This window comes from Cygnus olor, chromosome Z (genome assembly GCF_009769625.2).
Source record: "Cygnus olor isolate bCygOlo1 chromosome Z, bCygOlo1.pri.v2, whole genome shotgun sequence".
Classification (NCBI taxonomy): Eukaryota; Metazoa; Chordata; class Aves; order Anseriformes; family Anatidae; genus Cygnus; species Cygnus olor.
In genome coordinates this window covers 34,660,471-34,678,268 of record NC_049198.1, presented here as the reverse complement: position 1 = coordinate 34,678,268, position 17,798 = coordinate 34,660,471, and the positions used below count along the sequence as shown (strand labels likewise).

Here is a 17,798-nt window from a genome sequence, read left to right as displayed (position 1 = left end):
AAATCAGAGTTGTTTAAAGTTGTTTAAAGCAGAGTTAAGTAGAAAGTACTATTTCTTCCTTATCAGAAGGAACGAATGAGAAGAAACCCTGTTGTACGAAAGGAAGTAATTATAAGCACAGACAGGTAATGTTGAGCACTTGAAAGCCTGGACCACATAGATATATTTGAGGTTGCAGGCAAAGACTCCTAAACTCTACAGTCACTTATATAAATACCGAATACATCCATGCATATTCTGGGTAGAATTAAAAGTAGGTCTTTTGAAAAGATGCCCATATTTTTACGAGTTGTGGATTTACGTTAGTGAGATACTGAAAATTTCCTGAAATGCCTGAGTATACCTTTATAAGAACAACTGTGGTGTTCTAGCAACAAGGTCATATTTTTCAGAACAGAAAACAGTTTCTGAGAACTTTGAGTTCTGAGTAAGTATATTATCATCCACAGACTAAATTTAAAGTATTGTTTGCCTTCAGCAACAGAACAGCTTTGATTGCATATATGATTATTTAACTTTCCTCTTTCCTCTAAACGCAGTTCTTCATGCTGAACATTTACAGCACTGTGCTGCATATTAATGGTAAACATAGAGCAAACTTGACACTGTATAGACAAATGTATTGAAAAATATTTCGTATTTGTAAGGAAACACTTCTTTTCATTCCTTATCGCCCAACACAACTACTAATTGTAATTTAAATGAAAAGTGAAGAATTTTTGCTATAACCAGAAGGAAATTCTGTGTATACTAGAACATCATTTGCAAAACTGCAGCTACCCCCCAAAACTTATTTGCATCTTCACATCGTGCCATAAACTAATCTGTAACAGGGTGGAGATTATAAAAAGTCTGTTCTGTGGGCAGCCTAGCTCATATTTGTCCAACATTGGATTTCATTCTCTGAAGTATGTGATACTAACCACTGTTCACTGTGGCTGCTTTGGCATTTGTAAAATCTCTGTTGTTCTAGAAAACAGAGAATGAAGCTTGAATTTCCTGAAAACATACACACTAGTCAGACAAAGTTGGAGTCCAAGGAACCACTGCTTTCTTTTGCATTCCGGAAACATGATTCTCTACGGAAAAATCACACAAAAATTATTTTCAATGCCAATGACCCAAGGCATTCTTCGTCAACAGACCTGATAATCTGTTGTGCATTTTAAAATACAGCACTTGGATGTCGTTTTATATTGATGGAATAGCTTTCTAACCTGTGCTTATTTCTCCTGACCTCCGGGTAATTACATGAGGAGATATGGTTCCAGATGTTAAGACGTAAAAACAAGATGCTATCTAACCAAGCCCATCTCCTGGGCTTTCACATTTGGTAACCTCTTTCTTCTCCTCCTCCTCTCCTGTTTGCACCCTACTTTTGATGCTCATACGGTAATGTCACATTCACTCTGTAAACTCCTTGGGAAGAGGGACCTATCCTCTTGGGTCTTTCTGTAAAGCATATGTGGAACCACAATGGCATGTCAATAATAATGATAACGCGATAATCAGTCACAAGGGAGTGCTAGTCAACTCTCATGAGTTACAATCAATGTTGTGTTCTGCAGAACTAGGAATGCTTTTATCTCTTAATTTGGTTTACACACATCTGTAATGACCTGCATAAGGGACATAACAAGGACACCAGGAATATTGGTGTCAGTTCCCTTTTTAACGCAAGTGCCAAAATAGTTAATAGTTAAGTTTCTAGTTTTTTGAAAATGTTTCCTTACCTGCTTGCTCAGCGCACTCTGTCCACTTAAACTGAAGGTAATTCAGCAGCAGAAGAATTAAAGCGAGTAATGAAGACGGGCAAAGAACACTGCAACTCTTCTCTATGAAGTTGACCGTGCTGCCTGCTATTCGGAACAAAACAAAGTAGGTAAAATCTGTGCTGGTAGCTTCAAAAATCAAAATATCAGCTAAACACTTCTTGTATATGGTTCTGTTGCACTATACTTCCTATTTGTATTTGCCGCAATCTTATCATTATACAAAAGGGTTAACAGAGGGCAAATGAGACACTTAATGTATTCCATTTCCCATCAGCATTCTTTATAAATCATCAAGGAAATACTTCTACATTTTCCCCCTTTTCTTTAATTACAGAAAAATATAAAATGCCACTAGAATATTGAAGTGTTGGTAGCTCTGGTAACTAGTCCCCTAAGCAGAGTGTTCTGTCGGTAATCATAACCTAATTGCCACAGGCAAATCGAAAGGGTTCTTTTTTGGTGTTGTTGTTTATTTGTTTGTTTTGCTTTTTCATATTGATGGTGGCAGGTGACATAAGTGGCGGAAAGGCCTTTGAGTTTAAACAGAGAACATTCGATGATAACAATAGTATATATTTAAAAAAAAAAAAAAAGATGGAAGTTTTTTCAAAAAAAAAAAGAAAAGGAAAAGAAAAAAAAACAACACAAAAAACACCCTCTGGCAGATGATCAAGTGCTTGTTGAGACAGAGCAGCAAGTCAGTGAAATGCGGGAGTTGCCTGCTCAGTGTTGTGACTCTGCAGAAGTCCTGAAGTGACACATGCCTCGCACGCCTGTCACAACGCCGAAACAGGCCAGGGGTCACGGCTAAGAGCAGGGTGTTGCTGGATAAGGTTGAGGAAGCAGAGGTGGCCCCTCTGTGCTCTGTGTGTGGGTCTGTGTACTCCTTTCCCGTCAGAGCTGCCCCAGCACAGCCAAAAAAGCGGTTCCTTGGCAGGGCTTAATGGCAGGATGATGTAGTCTGTTGTGACTAGTGCATTCCTTTCAGGTTAAGCTAGGGAAATGGCATTGTGTTAAAATTCCAAGTCGCATGAATGTTTTATTGCCACAAGTGCATTCAGGCCTCGAGGGGAGCGTGTGTGGTGGGGTGAGGGGGAGGGAGGGTGGCCCAGCGACTCGGCAACTATCAGAGGAGCACTTCCCTTGGAAAATTTTACCCAGCAGCATGAAGCTGACGGGCTGCGATAGCCACTTAGACGGGTTTCGCTTTTCCTAAGCTGCGGCTGTTTAAAATCTTGCTGTCCAGACAATTAGCAGCTGAAGAAAATATGACAAGACACACGCAAAGAGGTCGGGAGATAGAGGGGAAGGAATGCACCAGGAGGGAGCTGGGCGGCCTGCTTGTGTAAACTGCCAGGCCTCTCCCCCGGCCCCCTCCCTCCCACTGCCCGCTCCCGGCACGGCGGGGTTTTTTTCCTGTCTGCTGAAGGCCAGGAGTGATCTGTTAACTGTACACCACTGACTGGGAGGCCAAAGCAGCTCATGGTACTGTATGTTACCACCACTACTCCCTCATTCCTCTTTACATTTTTTAAACATCTCTTTGTATTAACGGCTTGACGTGACTCAGAAGGATTTAATTTTAGACTGCCGAAGGACAAAGTAGTGGAACATGGCAATGCCGTGCGTTCGTGAGGTTTTATTTTATTTTTTAAGGGAATTAAATGCACCCATCCAATGTGCATTAGTTGTAAGGAGTGATTTCTAGCCAAATCTTTTTTTTTTTTTTTTTTTTTTTTTTTTTGACAGAGAGAGGATATGGGGTTTGCAGTGACAGCCTTCTAGATACAGTCCTTGGAAAAACTTTGCTTGGAGTCATCTTGGAATTTTTCAGTTTCTGTGTGTTTTCATGTGGTCTCAGGCTATTTAAGTCATGTGCCATACATCATTTTAAAGTGAATTTTGTAAATTATTGCAAAATCCTCAGTTCAGAGCTCCTTGCCAATTTTGTACCAAAATTATGTGCGTGTACGTGTTGCTGGTGATTAGTGCAAAAACAATCCGTGGGGGTCTAATTGGGACTTCAGTGACCCGTGTGGGTAGTCCAGATCTCTAAAACTCAGACAGACTTTACAGGAAGGTAGGCACCTGTGCTTGGAGAGGCTTGTCACGGAATCCATGTGCCGTTTGCACGTGCATCCACACGGATCATCTCTCTTCACCTCACACGTGTGCACTTGTACAGTCACCACAGTCAAAGCAGCAACAGGGGTGTAAGACTGACCCAGTCTCTTGGGGGACAGCCTGCTCAGGATCTTTATGTGTTATATCCTTATGCAAACGTCCAGGTCCCGGGTGCAAGTATGGTGTTGTATGCGTATAAGCACAGATATTTGTGTTTACAGAAGATATGGCATGAAAGAACGATGTGACAGGTTTTTGGTTTTGCAAGTGAGAAGTGATCACACAGATCACAGAGAAGATTTAATGTCTTGTAAACAGTCTTTTGCAATAACCATGTCACTTCAAAGGTTGTGTGTAAACTTCAGTTTAGTGTTGCTCATGTTGTTAGCATTCTTAGAGCCAGATGGTTTGTTTTTCTGCAAGGGTTCGTCTGGCCCTATATTGTGTGTTTGATTTCTGAATGTTGAGGTGTCAGTGACATCAAGAATTATATGCAGTAATTACATCGGCAAGAGTTAATAAAAAAAGCCAATGATGTTTAACTCTGCCAGGTTAGCCCAGAAAGTAGAGTAATATATTTAAAATAAAACAAATTTTTATCAGTAAGGGTCAGAAGAATATGTAAGACAAAGGGAACTTCTTCCATCTTACGTATGTCTACAGTCTGTGTGTACGTGTACATATATATACATATATACATATATATACAGATATACGTGTACATATGTATACAGATTTTTTACTGATATAGATTATAGAGTTTTTGCTTTCTGAATTCTGCAGTTACAACTTGGTATAGTATGTCTTAGCAGCAAACAGAAATACTTTACTTGACTGAAATCCTTTACATTATAAAGCAGATTGATAATTTCTCATTTGTCCATATACCTACCAGGAAATCTAGTTATATGACATTTTCCCTTTAAAGAATGTGACATTAGAAAAGCAAAAGAAATCCCCAAATAACCTATAATAAAATAAATCCTGTGTTATCTATTGCATAGGAACTGTAAGGACACCTATGTTTGTCTGTATGCTTTATTTCTCTTGTTTGCATAAGAAGAGATAATTTTGTCAGATAAACAAGATGTTAATCTGATTAGTTCATTTTTATGATGGCTTGGTGTTCTTAAATAGTTAAATTGATAAGGCTTATGGAGGGTCATAAACTCAAAAAGCAGTCAACCAGAAATGAATAAAATGGTTTATAAATGGAATCAGAATTTTGGAAGCCCTCATTAATACCTTTCAAAAATTCTAAAGAATATGCATTTTGAGTACGTATTAGCTATTTGGAACCAAGTTGAGTACAAACTGTTTACTTACCTAAAGATATCAAAGATATATGCTCATGTGATATATATATATATTTTTATGCAACTGTTTGTAAATGCTAAAATTAATTTCCTAAGTCAACTGCAGTACATTGTAACCTTTTCCTGCAAATTAGGATAAAGAAACCTTTTGAAATATCCTGTAAATAGTTTTCACATGTCATTCAAAGATGAGGTAGTTTGACAGAAGGGCTCATTTTATATTGTTAGCTATGAGTCAGACTTCAAAATAAAACAAAATTCTTTAATTTTTTAAAAACAGGATACGATCGATTCATCTATAAGTATAATAATGTGGAAGTACAGCTGAAACTAGCACTAGCACAGTTCAGAGCTAGCACTTTGTGCATTCTGCAGTCACCTTCCTCAAGGTGCAAAATGGTAGAGAACCATTTTGTTTTAACTGCTATGTTCAGAAGAGAAAAAGTTGTGGTGGGAATGGCTGAGAATTTCAGAGACTGCTAAGGATTAATTGCTAAATGTGTTTTGGATTTCACAAAATAGTGGAGCTAGTGTAGAGATGTTGAGATTAAAAACAATACATTTAACATGATTTTTTTTTTTAACTTCTTGATACTTTGGAATATGCTGACTTTGGGCTTTTATATTTTGGTTTGCAAATGTAAAGTAGAAACTAAAACTGTATGTTACTTTGATGCTTCTAGTAGTTGGGTCTTTAGAAAGAAAAAAAAATTATTTTGAGTACAAACATATACACACACACACGTATGCATATATCTATATACCTGCATTTATATACACATTTGTATATACATTTATATATACATGCATGTATATACTCATTGAATTATACTAGTGCAAGATCAAATGTAGACTTGTTTAAATCAGTTTAAATTCTGCTGTAACTAGGTTTAACTAAACCAGTAATTCACTTAATGATGGCTCAGAATCTGATCTGGTTTTGTAAGTTCACTGAGCTATGGTAATTAGCTACTTCCACTAACCGCAACAACTATGAGGTAAAAATTTGTGAGCAAAAATCTCTTTCACAGAACTTTAATCATCCAGATTTTATTTCAGGTTCAAGGTGGGCAATAAATGCACATGAATTTAGGTATTATGGTCAAGCTGATATGCAACAATTTTTTAAGCCATAAATTCTGTTATGTGTCTGAACTCAAAGCTAAATCTGCATGAATGTGGCTAGAACTTGTTTAAGTATATCTACATTACTGTTAGCACTGGATCCATTTTTTTGGTATATTCATATATTGATGCAACCTTCCTAATAAAGACAGATCTTTAAAGGTGATACTTACCTACTTTCTGTAGAAATATATTTGATTTGCAATAGTATGAAAGTTTAGTCATTTTGACAATTCTTCCTTGATAGGTCTTGAGATATCACTTAAAGATGAATTTGTACCTGTATTTTGTTTGCGGTGAGCATACTAAGAGAAGTTAGTCTCAAGAAAATGTCTGAGAATTAACAGTTGTACAGTTCATAGGTGGCTTTAAGTACATTCTTTATACACCACTGTCTCAAATGTAAGTCAGTATTTCAGAATTAAAAAATAAAAATAAAAAAAAATCAGTGACTTCTCATCACTTTTACATCTACATATTCTTCATGCTTCCAGATCTGTTAAAGATGTGGTTTTTTGTTTTATTTTGTTTTGTGGGTTTTCGGTATATTCTTTTACACTTTGGTCAAAATTTTCCCAGCTCTTTTAAAAAACTGCAACCTTTTATTTTTCAGGTAGCTGGAAAAACAACAACAAAAACCCACAGCTTTGAACCTTGTTATGTAAATAATTCTTATTAAGAAGTTCTTTCAAGGCCAGATTTGAAAAAAATTATTTGGATATTTGGGCTATGAGTAAGCAAAGCAGTTATGCATAGGGTGATGTTTCATGTGCTTAGAATTAAGCACTTGGCTTTTACATGAAGTCCACATTAGGACAGACTGGAAAATGAGAAATAGAACAATGTGTGTATGTATCTACAAGTAAACTTTGACAGTAAGATGCATATATATATGTGTGTGTGTGTATATATTTCATGTTGATTTTGTGGCAATGTTGATAGTTAGCTTTGCTAGAAAGAAATGACCATCAGTCTCCATGCCCACAAAAATCTGTGGCAAAACAGACCCTGGTGAAGCCTAGTAATAAAATGTAAACTGGAGCGAGTGAATGTGACAATTTATTTTTCACTCTTTTTATTCTTTACTCTTTCAGGGAAAAAGGATATTTTCAGGGGTCATGCATTTTCGATCTTGTGAGGACAAAATTCCTATAGTAGTTAACAAAAAATATCTTTTATCGTCTTGTAGCATTGTTTCCAAAATTGCCCCAAAATAGACTCTGTGTCTATTAAATTGTATATCAAATTTAGTTATTTTGGGGCTGCTTCTAGCTGTTTTCTTTTATCTTTAGGTAAGCACATAATCTCATCGTAAGCAATTGAGAATTACATAGGGTAGTCCAGTTTGGACCAATACGCAGACTCAGTAATATCCCTTCTTTTGTCCAGTATGTTTTCACAGGATTGCTCCGATACCTTTTTAGACTCAAATATGAAGTGGAAGGCAGAAACACATACCACTGCATCTCTAGATGTGGACTGAGCCTGAACTTCCTGGGTACTTCAGTTGAAAAAGTGTTAATGCCACTTCCAGGCACTACTTTTTACCTGCACACGCCTACCCATCTCCACCCAATTTTATTAACAGGCCTGTAAAAACATGTTTAAAACAAATAAACAAGGTTCTCCAGGGAGTAGGCTGTATTTAACAAAGAGAGAGAAGCAAACAAACAGGTTGCTCCTCACTTGCAAACTGAAGAAGGACAATAAAACTTTAGGAAAGAAATACACGTAGTTCTTGACTTGATGTTGCATGTTTGATGATTTTTCACAGCAAAAGTGATGCATAAACACTGTCACCTGGTCAATATTATCTGTGCCAGGATAAGCAGGATAAGGACAATAAAATGCGCTAACAGTTGTGCTGATTCACCGACTAAAGCATACTCCTACTTTTTTGATGTCTGCTGTTATCTAGGGGTATAATACCAGGTTTATTAAAAAATAACACGTGTATTAACATTTAGTTTATTTATTTAGTTAATCTTCCTCTCTACTGTAACACAGACATGAGAGCAACCACATAATACTCTCAAAAATGTAAATTACTAGTTTTTTTTCAGTTGAAATACTTTTTCTTCAGAAGCTCTTCTTCAACCTTTGTAGTTAAATTTTGAATTGTCAGGGCTTATGCATAGATCTCAGAACGAGAGAAATATTGGAAGAAGTATCAAATCTTACATATAGTTTGAAGATTCTCCATGATCCACCCCAGAAATAAGTGCTGCTGAATGTAGTGTTTGTTGGGGAATTTTACTGCCTTTCTGCTCCATCCAACAGTATATTACCTCCTTAGTCTTTTGCTAGAAGTCCCATTTCTTTGTGACCATGCTCATGATGAAGATTTTAGATACAAACTAATTGCAAAGCAGCAGTAAAATAGTTCTTTTCTGAGGCTTTGAAAAACATGTATAACAGAGAGGGAAGAGTTTTTAAATTAATTACTGTACTCATTGACAGGGGTGTGTGTTGGCAGTGTTCTTACTTCACATGAAGCAAATCACGTTCACTCTCTTTTCCTCCTCCATTCTCCACAACCAAATTCATGCCTTACCTACAAAGAAAACCGCCTTGATTCATTGATCTCATTCCAAAGACTGTATTATTATGCTCTGCCCCAAACAACTTGTTAATTTAGTATTAGGATTTTACTGATATACTGTCCATTTCTTGGAAAGCTGCACTAGGACGGAAGCCTGGTAATCATGTATTGATTTTTCTTACAAAATATGTTTTAAATTGTTGGTGAGAAAATATGGTTGTAGCATTTTATTTGAGAACAACATGAATGATAGCTCAAAATGTGGAAACTTTTGTAAATATGACTTTCAACAATGTATTTCTTAAAACAGTATCTCTTTGATCAGAGATTCTTTTTCCTCTGTGCTTTGTTTCTGGGGATTTTTCTTTTATTTTTTTTCTCTTTTTTTCCAGGCTGCATCCTCTGGTGCAATTTTCATTTAGTAATGAAAACATAGTATACTGTATTGAAAATCTGTCGTTCGTGGTAGTTAGTGTATGGATATGCCAAGTGCCATTATACTGCTGACTTAAGTCATTTCTGCCAAAGTCTTTAAGCCCCACAGGTAACTGTACCTGAGTTCTTTGATCTGCACAGGTGCCTTCTCTGGTTATAGTATCTTTAATCTTAGAACTGAAGAAAACACTGCAAGCTTTACCTTCTGTTTCAGAAGTCCTTTTGGATCTTTCTCTTTCTGTGCTAGCTACATGAGTATCCGCTGATTCATCCTTACATTTGCTCTGCTTTTCTGAAAGCATGCCTTTCTGTCATGGCATCAGTTCTGTGTGGGTCCAACAGGCCACAGCAGAAGCTTCCAATGAGAAAAAAAAAAGAAAAAAAAAGAAAAAAAAAAAAGAGCGTCAGCTTGTAGTCTAGTATATTTTAGGTATGGAACAAAAACTGCTAGAGGGAAAGTGCACACATTACCTGTATGATGTAGGGAAAGAATTGAAACGAAGACTATCCTCTCCTCATTTCCTGTACTTTTCGTTAAGTCTTTGTATCCAGACTCTTGACATCACCTGTGGGACTTCAGAACATGCTGTTGTTACTTGCCTAGGAGTCTTAGGAGTGCTTTCCAGCAGCTGTAAAGCCCCTCTGGAAATGTAGAGAAATTTCCACAATGGTAGTGACATTCCCACCCTTGGTGAATTACCATCTGACCAGTACACCTCGTGTTGCAGATCTTTCCTTGATGGTCACTGGCATTGGCCTCAAAAGACTGAGTCTCATTTTTGTTTAGAAGACGGATCTAGATCTGGACATTTTCTGTTACGGGCACCAGCCATTGAAGTCACTTCTTCTCTACTTTTGGCCTACCTTTTCTACTCCTGGTCAGAAGAGTATCACTCCTAATTTCTACCATGGTCAGACCTTTGGTGCCCCTGGGCAGACTTGATATTGGAAGGCAGAGTTTGCCTATGTATGTCCATAACTGTATGAGGAAGGGAGAAGCAAAGGATTGGGCATATATATATATATATATTTTTTTTATATTTATATATATTATATATATATATTATTTATATATTTATATATATTTATATTTATATATATATATATATATTATATACATATATATATACATATATTTTATTTTATTTTTATTTTTCCTATAGCTCAGAATAAGTATTACCTAGAAAACACCTGCTGACATAAAAGGCTGTGCCCTCTGCCTTCCTCTCCATAATTTCCTGAGTGGGCGGCAGCGATAAAGGTCAGGAGGGATAAAAGGGGAAAAGCCTTTATATGCTTGTTGTTCTATCTTTTGTTTCTGCTGATGATACACAAAGCAAGTTGTAAATAGCTCTTTCACACAGAGTTGTTATTCCTTTGAGAGAGATACACACAGTAGCTGTGCTCTCAGCACTGCTGTGCCCCAGGGATTAGAGAGGGACACTTTAAAGACCCTTTTCATTCATTTCTGTATCTTTGACAGAAAGAAATTTAGCTTTGCATCAGACAAATGTCATCCAATCATTAAAGCTTGAACATTATTTCAAAAATTTTAGTAGCAGTCAGCACAGTATCAGACAATCTCAGACTATGAATTTGCATGACATTCAGAATCCGAAGTGTTTGAATCCTCATACACTGCCTGCCTTTTACACCATAACACAAGAATAAAAAGAACCAAAGGGGAAAAAAAAAAAAAAAAAAAGTAAGGTACAGATTGTATTTTAAATATGTTATTTTACAATGGAGTAATAACAGGATTTAATTCAATTTATTCTTCTATCAGTCAAACAAGGTTCACAGACCTGGATAATATTAGAATTCATGAAGTGAAAGACACTAAATGCCTGTCTAATTATACTTGTTCTCAACCTGGTTCTAATATTTTTACCATTTGGGAATATAGATGACAAAACAGATTGTAGTGTACATTTCTGTATTAAACTTATCTGAGAATACATTTTAATTCCTGTGAGATAAACTTTCTCTGACATGTTTTTCTGTGACTTAAAATAAGTTCAGGGAGCCTCTGTGGGAACAGGTATCCCTTTTCTCAATTTATAGTACTATCTGTCTCCACTTGCTTACCTTCCCTAGTGCTTGAAATACACTTTTGGTTGTATTGTTAATTTTTGTGGTTTAAAATCAGTGAAGTCCTCTACTTTAAATACTGCTGTAAAATTTACTGTTTGCTACACTGGAGTTCTGCAGATATTAAGGGCCATTTTGGAAAATTCAGGTCTAGTTTGAACCTTAATATGATGGATTTTTGCATATTATAACTAGAAGTGGAGAGAATCCAAGGAGTTTGAAGAGCTAAGATGCAGAATAGATCCAGAAATTACTTTGTGCTGTGTTGCTCTGCATATTGTTTTGGACGATTACAGTGATGATTATGAGTAGAAAAGCAAGATGGGACAGTGGAATGAAGTCTTTCATTTCTGATGCTCTATGAAGCACTTGGTGGTGGTTGGTGGAGAGATGATTATTAATGTGGTACTGGCTTTCTTCTTTGCTTTCTGCTGCTGAATTGAATGATCATTTTCCTATTGACACTTTTCCACGTATGCAGGCCCCGCAGGATGTTAAGTAATTGCAGGTGGGAGGGGAGGTGCTCCACATGACCACGATTGGGAAGAGAAGCAGTCCACACAGCATGTTGTTTCTTAACATGTCATCCATGCTCCTGAGCTTCACGAGAATCCTTGAAACAGAAAAGAGAAGGAAAAGCTGGAATATAAATGCAGAGGGATGTGTGCCAGTTTAAGTAGGGTACTCTAGTTAAGGAAGAACGGGAACATATAGCAATGGAAAATGAGAAGTCACAGGGGTTGAGCTGGCCATGCTGAGTATGAAAGTAAAAGGTGAGTGATGAAGAAAGATAACTTTAAAGGTTTGAAAAAGAGTAATGGTGAAAAGTCCAATGTACAAGGAACATTGCAAGTGGAAAGAAAAGGGCTGGTAACAGAACTGAGGACAGAGACCATGTCATTTGGTAGCTGCAGGGTGTTAAAATATACTGACAGAATATACTTTCACTGGGTTTAGATCCACTGGAAATTCAGATCTGAATGTGCTTTATAAAGAAAGACTTCACGGAGCCTTTCAAAGAATTCTGAAGACAAGAATGGCTATTTCAAATTAGATTCGGGTCTAAATGGGAAACTGAGAGCAGTGTTACAGTCTTACTCTGCTTCCTGGAGAAAGTGACTGTTGGCCGAAGTATTCTGGCCCCCTGTCATTTAGAGGGCCCTTAGAAAGATAGTGACTATAAAAGTATGCATTACTAAGTAGCTAAGATAACCTGAGCACAAGATAAAACCATAATTTTCTGTCACTGTCACAGATTGAAGTGGCCATGGGATGGCAAAGTATAGGAGCTAGTGATTATATTGAAAACCACAATGGTCTTGTTATGAAGAGAACATAACTTGTGACTCTGAGGTTGTGGTAGCTGATTACATAAGAAAAATAGCAACCTCGTATGAAAGTCTGTAGCTCATTTAGAAAAATTAAAAAATAAAATAAAAAAATCCTAATGTTAGTAATTACAGTTAATAGTAAATCTAATAGATGTTTCTGAAGCCTTGAAGAAGATACCACTTCTGCATTCTATATGGAAATTTTAAGTCCTATCAGTGCTTCCTTTCAAACACAAAAGTTTGCTTGTCTTCTGGAAAGTGGATACTTGTGCTAGATGAAAGAGGTTGGTTGTGGCTGCCACATTGTACTCGGTGGTGATACCAGTGATATTTCAAACATTGTGGTTCTCCATTCTTTGGGGACATTCTTGGATTTTCAGTGCCGACTTTCCAAAATAAAAAGACTTTCATGTGAAGCACTGTCTCTATATCCACTTATAGGAGATTTTTTTGATAGTTGTGAAGTGGATTTTTTAGAGAGCTTTGAAGTCCTGGAGAGTGCAGGTGTTTGAACACTCGCACATCTGTGTAGTATAGCCTTCAGTCCATCACAAAGGCAACTGTAATCCCAGAATACTGCAACTGTGTATCAGGTCACTACTGCTTTTTAGTCCATCTGAGGTTTAGAGTTCAATAATAAACTAATGGTTTACGTAGGGAAAGCATAAACATTCATATAGGACCTAGTACTATGTTTTAGCCTTCTTATCAAATTCCATTTCTGCTTTCATTTTGTTGTGATAGCCCTGGAATGCCTTTATGTCCTTCATCCATTGCCATCTCTGTGTAGTCTTAGTGTCCATGTCTCTGCTATAGACTATCTCCTAATCTGATTGAGACATATTACCTTTTTTCTGGTGCCTTCCTAAAGATGTGCTCATTTTTCTAGGCCTACAAGCTCCAAAAAAGTATCATTACGTAGCAGTACAGAAGGAAGTTGTCTGAAGAAATTCTCCCTTCAGTTTCACAGTGTAAATTGTCTTTTGGTATTTGTCTTCCACGCTTTTAAATTCTTTCAACCAGAACTGACACCATAGGTGTCTTACACAGTTGATATTTGAAAAACAATGGCTCTGAGGAAAAAGGATTTCTTGCTTTCAGGATTTTATTTTATGTTATTTTTAAGGCATAATGTCTCAACAAAAGTCTGTTCCCACTTTGTTTTCCAGAGTAAGGACTTACCAATTTATCTGTCATATTGCAAAATCCTCCCTCCAGGTGGGACTAAAATATTTTTCAGACCAATCCATTTTTCTCTAGTGACTTCTGCTCAATAATCCTTCTGGTGAGGGCAGAAGATTCTTATTTCTTCCTTACAGATTTGATTTTAAATCTCTTGAATACCCTAAACATCCTGTTTCAACAGTTTTTGACAATGCCTTAGTGTAAATATTATCCTGCAAAGGCATTTTTTACATACAAATTTGAATTCTTGCCAAAAAAAAGTATATATGTATATTAGCAGTCAATGACAGAAACAATTGTTTGTAGGAAAAAGTTTTAAACTGTGTTAATGGTGGCATTAAAAGTGTGTTTTATTTAAAAGTGGTAGTATACCTAGCACTATATGAACAAATATTAGATGGGACCCTCCTGTAACCACTCATAACCTAAACAGATGTTCGGAGTGACCCAGATGTGAAACACTCATGGTGGCCCTGGGATGATTGTCTCTCTGAGCATTAAAATTGTACTTTTAATGATAGGACAGAGACATCTTTTCGTAGGTGGCTTAAGGTTTTTGTGCTTCACAGAAGCAATTAGTTTCTTTAAAGAAAGTGGAATGCAGTGAGAGCAACTGCCCAGGTGTGAAAAAGGATGTGAAAGAAAGTCTGAAGACAAGGGCTGGGTAAATAGACAAGGGAGGAGGAAGGCTATGGGCTTCAGGGAGCAGAATGAAAGGAATATGATGGGGAACAGAAATGTAGCCAGGAGCAGAGTTGTTCAGAGCCTTGAAGTTTAGGATGAAGAGCCTGGACTTGAATCAGCTTCCTTTACCTTCCACATCAAAGAAGGGAGTGACATGATCCAGGCAATAGGTGAGAAATCCCTTATGCTACAAGTTTCATGGTACATTAATAGGAGACGTACTTACAAAGCTGAAGCATTTAAGAGGGAAAAAGATACTGCGAACAAAATGGTCTGTAGATAAGGAATATTAATTTGATGTTCAAGCTGCACTTTAGTTAGCAGCTGTCTTTTGGTTGGCACTGCTTTTATGGTACAAACATACCTGCACAGTAATCTTTACCCAGAATGTACAGTGAAGAAACAAGGCCACATGGCATTGATATTGTGAGATGAGAAAGCATACAGTACATCAGCTTTGTGAGTATGGCTTGTTCCCTGGGTAGTTGTATGTTCAGAATTAGGACAGGTCAGCCATGGAAAAATGGAAATGTTCTTCATTTTTGTTTTCGCAGTCAGGAGATGTTGGTCACTGGCATTTTTTATTTTACTTTTTTTTTAGTTGCATGCAGCTTGAATAATGTAAGGTGTCTCAGTTTGTAGTAGTGTGTCTTGTAGTGGAGAGATCCAAATTAGCTTGTGTGCCAAAAGCAGCCCATCTGCAGGTTCACTAAGCTCTGTGTGGGCTGTTTTTTCCTCAAGAGAAAAATAAGTTACCTCAATTTGAAGGCAGAACTCAATACTTCAGAGTTGTTCAAGATCGTTTTCATTGCCCAAGTTCTTTTTCTTCTAGCTTTACTATCACCACATGGCAACCTGCAATGTAGAGAACTCCAACAGTAATTTTAAAAGATGACTCAAGATGATGGTAAGGGAAGTACAGATTTGAGAAGCATCAAACTGGATTTTTTTTTTGAATATATATGTTGCATTGTTAATATTCAGGATTTGCAGGGAGTGTGTGAAAGATTTTCTCAAACAAAATTTGACCTGATGGTGCTGATTGGGTTAGAAGGGAGAAGAGTAGGCTGGAATCTTTTTTTTTTTCCTCTGCACATGTGTTGACTTTGGCTAGTGAGCATTGCATGTTGGGTCTGCAACAGCTGAAAACTGCCAGTGTTTTGGCTAAAAAAATCCAAGATGCTTCCAGTGTCGAAAGAGGTATGACTGTTTCCCTTGACCAGAAATCAGCACTTTTTGAAGGCTTTATAGGTTTTATATGACCCTGTCTTTTTCCCTTTCTACTTGATATTTTTGTGAAGCAAGCAAGCAAGCAAGGTGGAAATAACAAACAAACAAACAAAACCCCACAACTAATTGCCACACATTTAGTCAACTGAAATCTATTTGATTTTGTAAAACTTCAGATATGAGAGAGTGCCCTCACCCTGTTGTCCAGGCAGTGATCAAGAGAGGGGTTGTTCGTAATGGATTTAAAGCAGGCCCTAAAGAGCCCATACTTGCTTATATACGTATTTATAAAGAATGTACTTTTGGTGGTTTAGTAACTGAAGGGCAGCTACTCTTCATGCAGCTCCATCACTCCCCCTCCTCAGAAGGACAGGGGGAGAAAATACAGTGGAAAAAAAAAAAAGACAAGCTCATGGGTTGATATAAGGAGCAGTTTAACTAAAGGAAAAGGGGAAAAAAGAAAAAAGAAAAAAGGAAAAAGAAAAAAAAAAAAAGAAAAAAAAAAAGCAAAGGCCATGTGAAAGCAAAAGGAGAAGACAATTATTAGACAATTATTCTCTGCTTTCCATCAGCAAGCAAAGCCCAGGCACATCTTGGGAAGCAGGGCCTATGTGCATGCAGTGGCTACTTGGGAGGCCAATGCTTTCACAATGAGTTCCGCCTCCTCCGTGAGTTACACGACATGGCATACCCCTGTGGTGTGTTTAGGTCAGCTGCCCTGGTGATGTCCCATCCACACCTCTTGCTCTCCCCAGCCTGCTGGCTCTGGGGTGGGTGTTGTAGAGCCAGCCTTGGTGCTGTGCCAGCACTGCTCAGCCAAGATTTTGGGGCGATAGCAACACTGGTCTTGCTACACTGCAGAGCACAGCACTACCTGGTCTGTTGTGGGGAACGTGAACTCCATCCCAGCCAGAGCCAGAACAACACTCGAGGCCCTATTTGCTTTCCTCAGTGGCCAAGGAGAGCCTGGAGAGGATGCCATAGTTGCCAAGGGGTTGGTATTCCTCACCATTTCCACAGCAGATCAGTGAGTAGTGTGATGTGTGTGTGTATGTTAGTACATTACTGTGCATGCACATTGTGTTTTCTTGATGTATAAAAACAAGCATGAACCTGAAATGCAAGCAGAACAGCAAGCTTTCAACATTCAGTAAAGTTCACTTCTAACTTAAGTAGTACTGTTGCCATCTTTCCAACAAGTATCTGGTAGAGCACTAGTTTGTTAATGTTTAGAGAGTGTGTTGAAGATGGAAAGCTCTTTTTAAGTGTTGAATATTGCCACTGTAATTCATCTGTTACAGGTATTTGTGACTTTAAGGAAAACTAGTTGATGGGAGATAGCAGCTGTATGTTCCTTTTGTAAACCCGTATACACCATGCTTTTCAGTGTGGTGTATTTTTTTCTTATGCTTCATTCCCTTTTTGCTTTGAATTTCTCAGAATTCAGTATTTCTGATAGCAAAGGCACACTTCTCCAGCCCAGCTAATGCATGGTGTAACACCCTTGCTCATTCAGCCCACCTTTCCATTGCTACTGATGCAACTGTTTACAGGGCTCTGCTATAAACCAGATCTCTGGAATGATCTGAGGTGAAATCGCCTTTTTTGATGTTTTGGAAACCATTTTCTGAGCTAACTCATCCCTGGGGTTATCTTTTGTGATCTTGAAGTATTAGAGCAAAGTTAAACCTGTTTCTGAAGCTGCCCATATTACCAAGAATAATGATTCATGTAAATTTACTCTCTGAAGCCTATATTCTCAGTTGTAGTGAGAGCGAGATAGCTCAAAGCATAAATGAGCCAGGTAAAGCCAGAATCTGATATATACCTAATTGTTAGAGGAAAATGGAACAAAAACTAAATCAGCAGAAAGATTTCAGTTACATAAATAGAATGCACAGGAAAAAAAATAATTAAATGCTATGTGCCCATGGTGCACAGCAAACAGCGTGGTTCCCTG

At 37.5% G+C, this 17,798-nt stretch overlaps 1 protein-coding gene across 8 annotated transcripts in view; it reads left to right on the top strand.

The window, feature by feature from the left end:
* Positions 1 to 17,798, top strand: part of LOC121061714 (zinc finger protein basonuclin-2) — a 324,255-nt gene that overhangs the window by 126,212 nt on the left and 180,245 nt on the right. Inside the window, exon 1 of one of the 8 annotated variants that reach the window (XM_040540982.1) lies at positions 2,430 to 3,260. The exons of the other annotated variants lie outside the window; for them this stretch is intronic. Within the exon in view, the coding sequence (XP_040396916.1) occupies positions 3,258 to 3,260 (3 nt within the window). The 5' untranslated portion in view covers positions 2,430 to 3,257. Of the gene's footprint in view, positions 1 to 2,429; positions 3,261 to 17,798 lie in introns of those variants that run through there. 8 annotated transcript variants of the gene reach the window in all.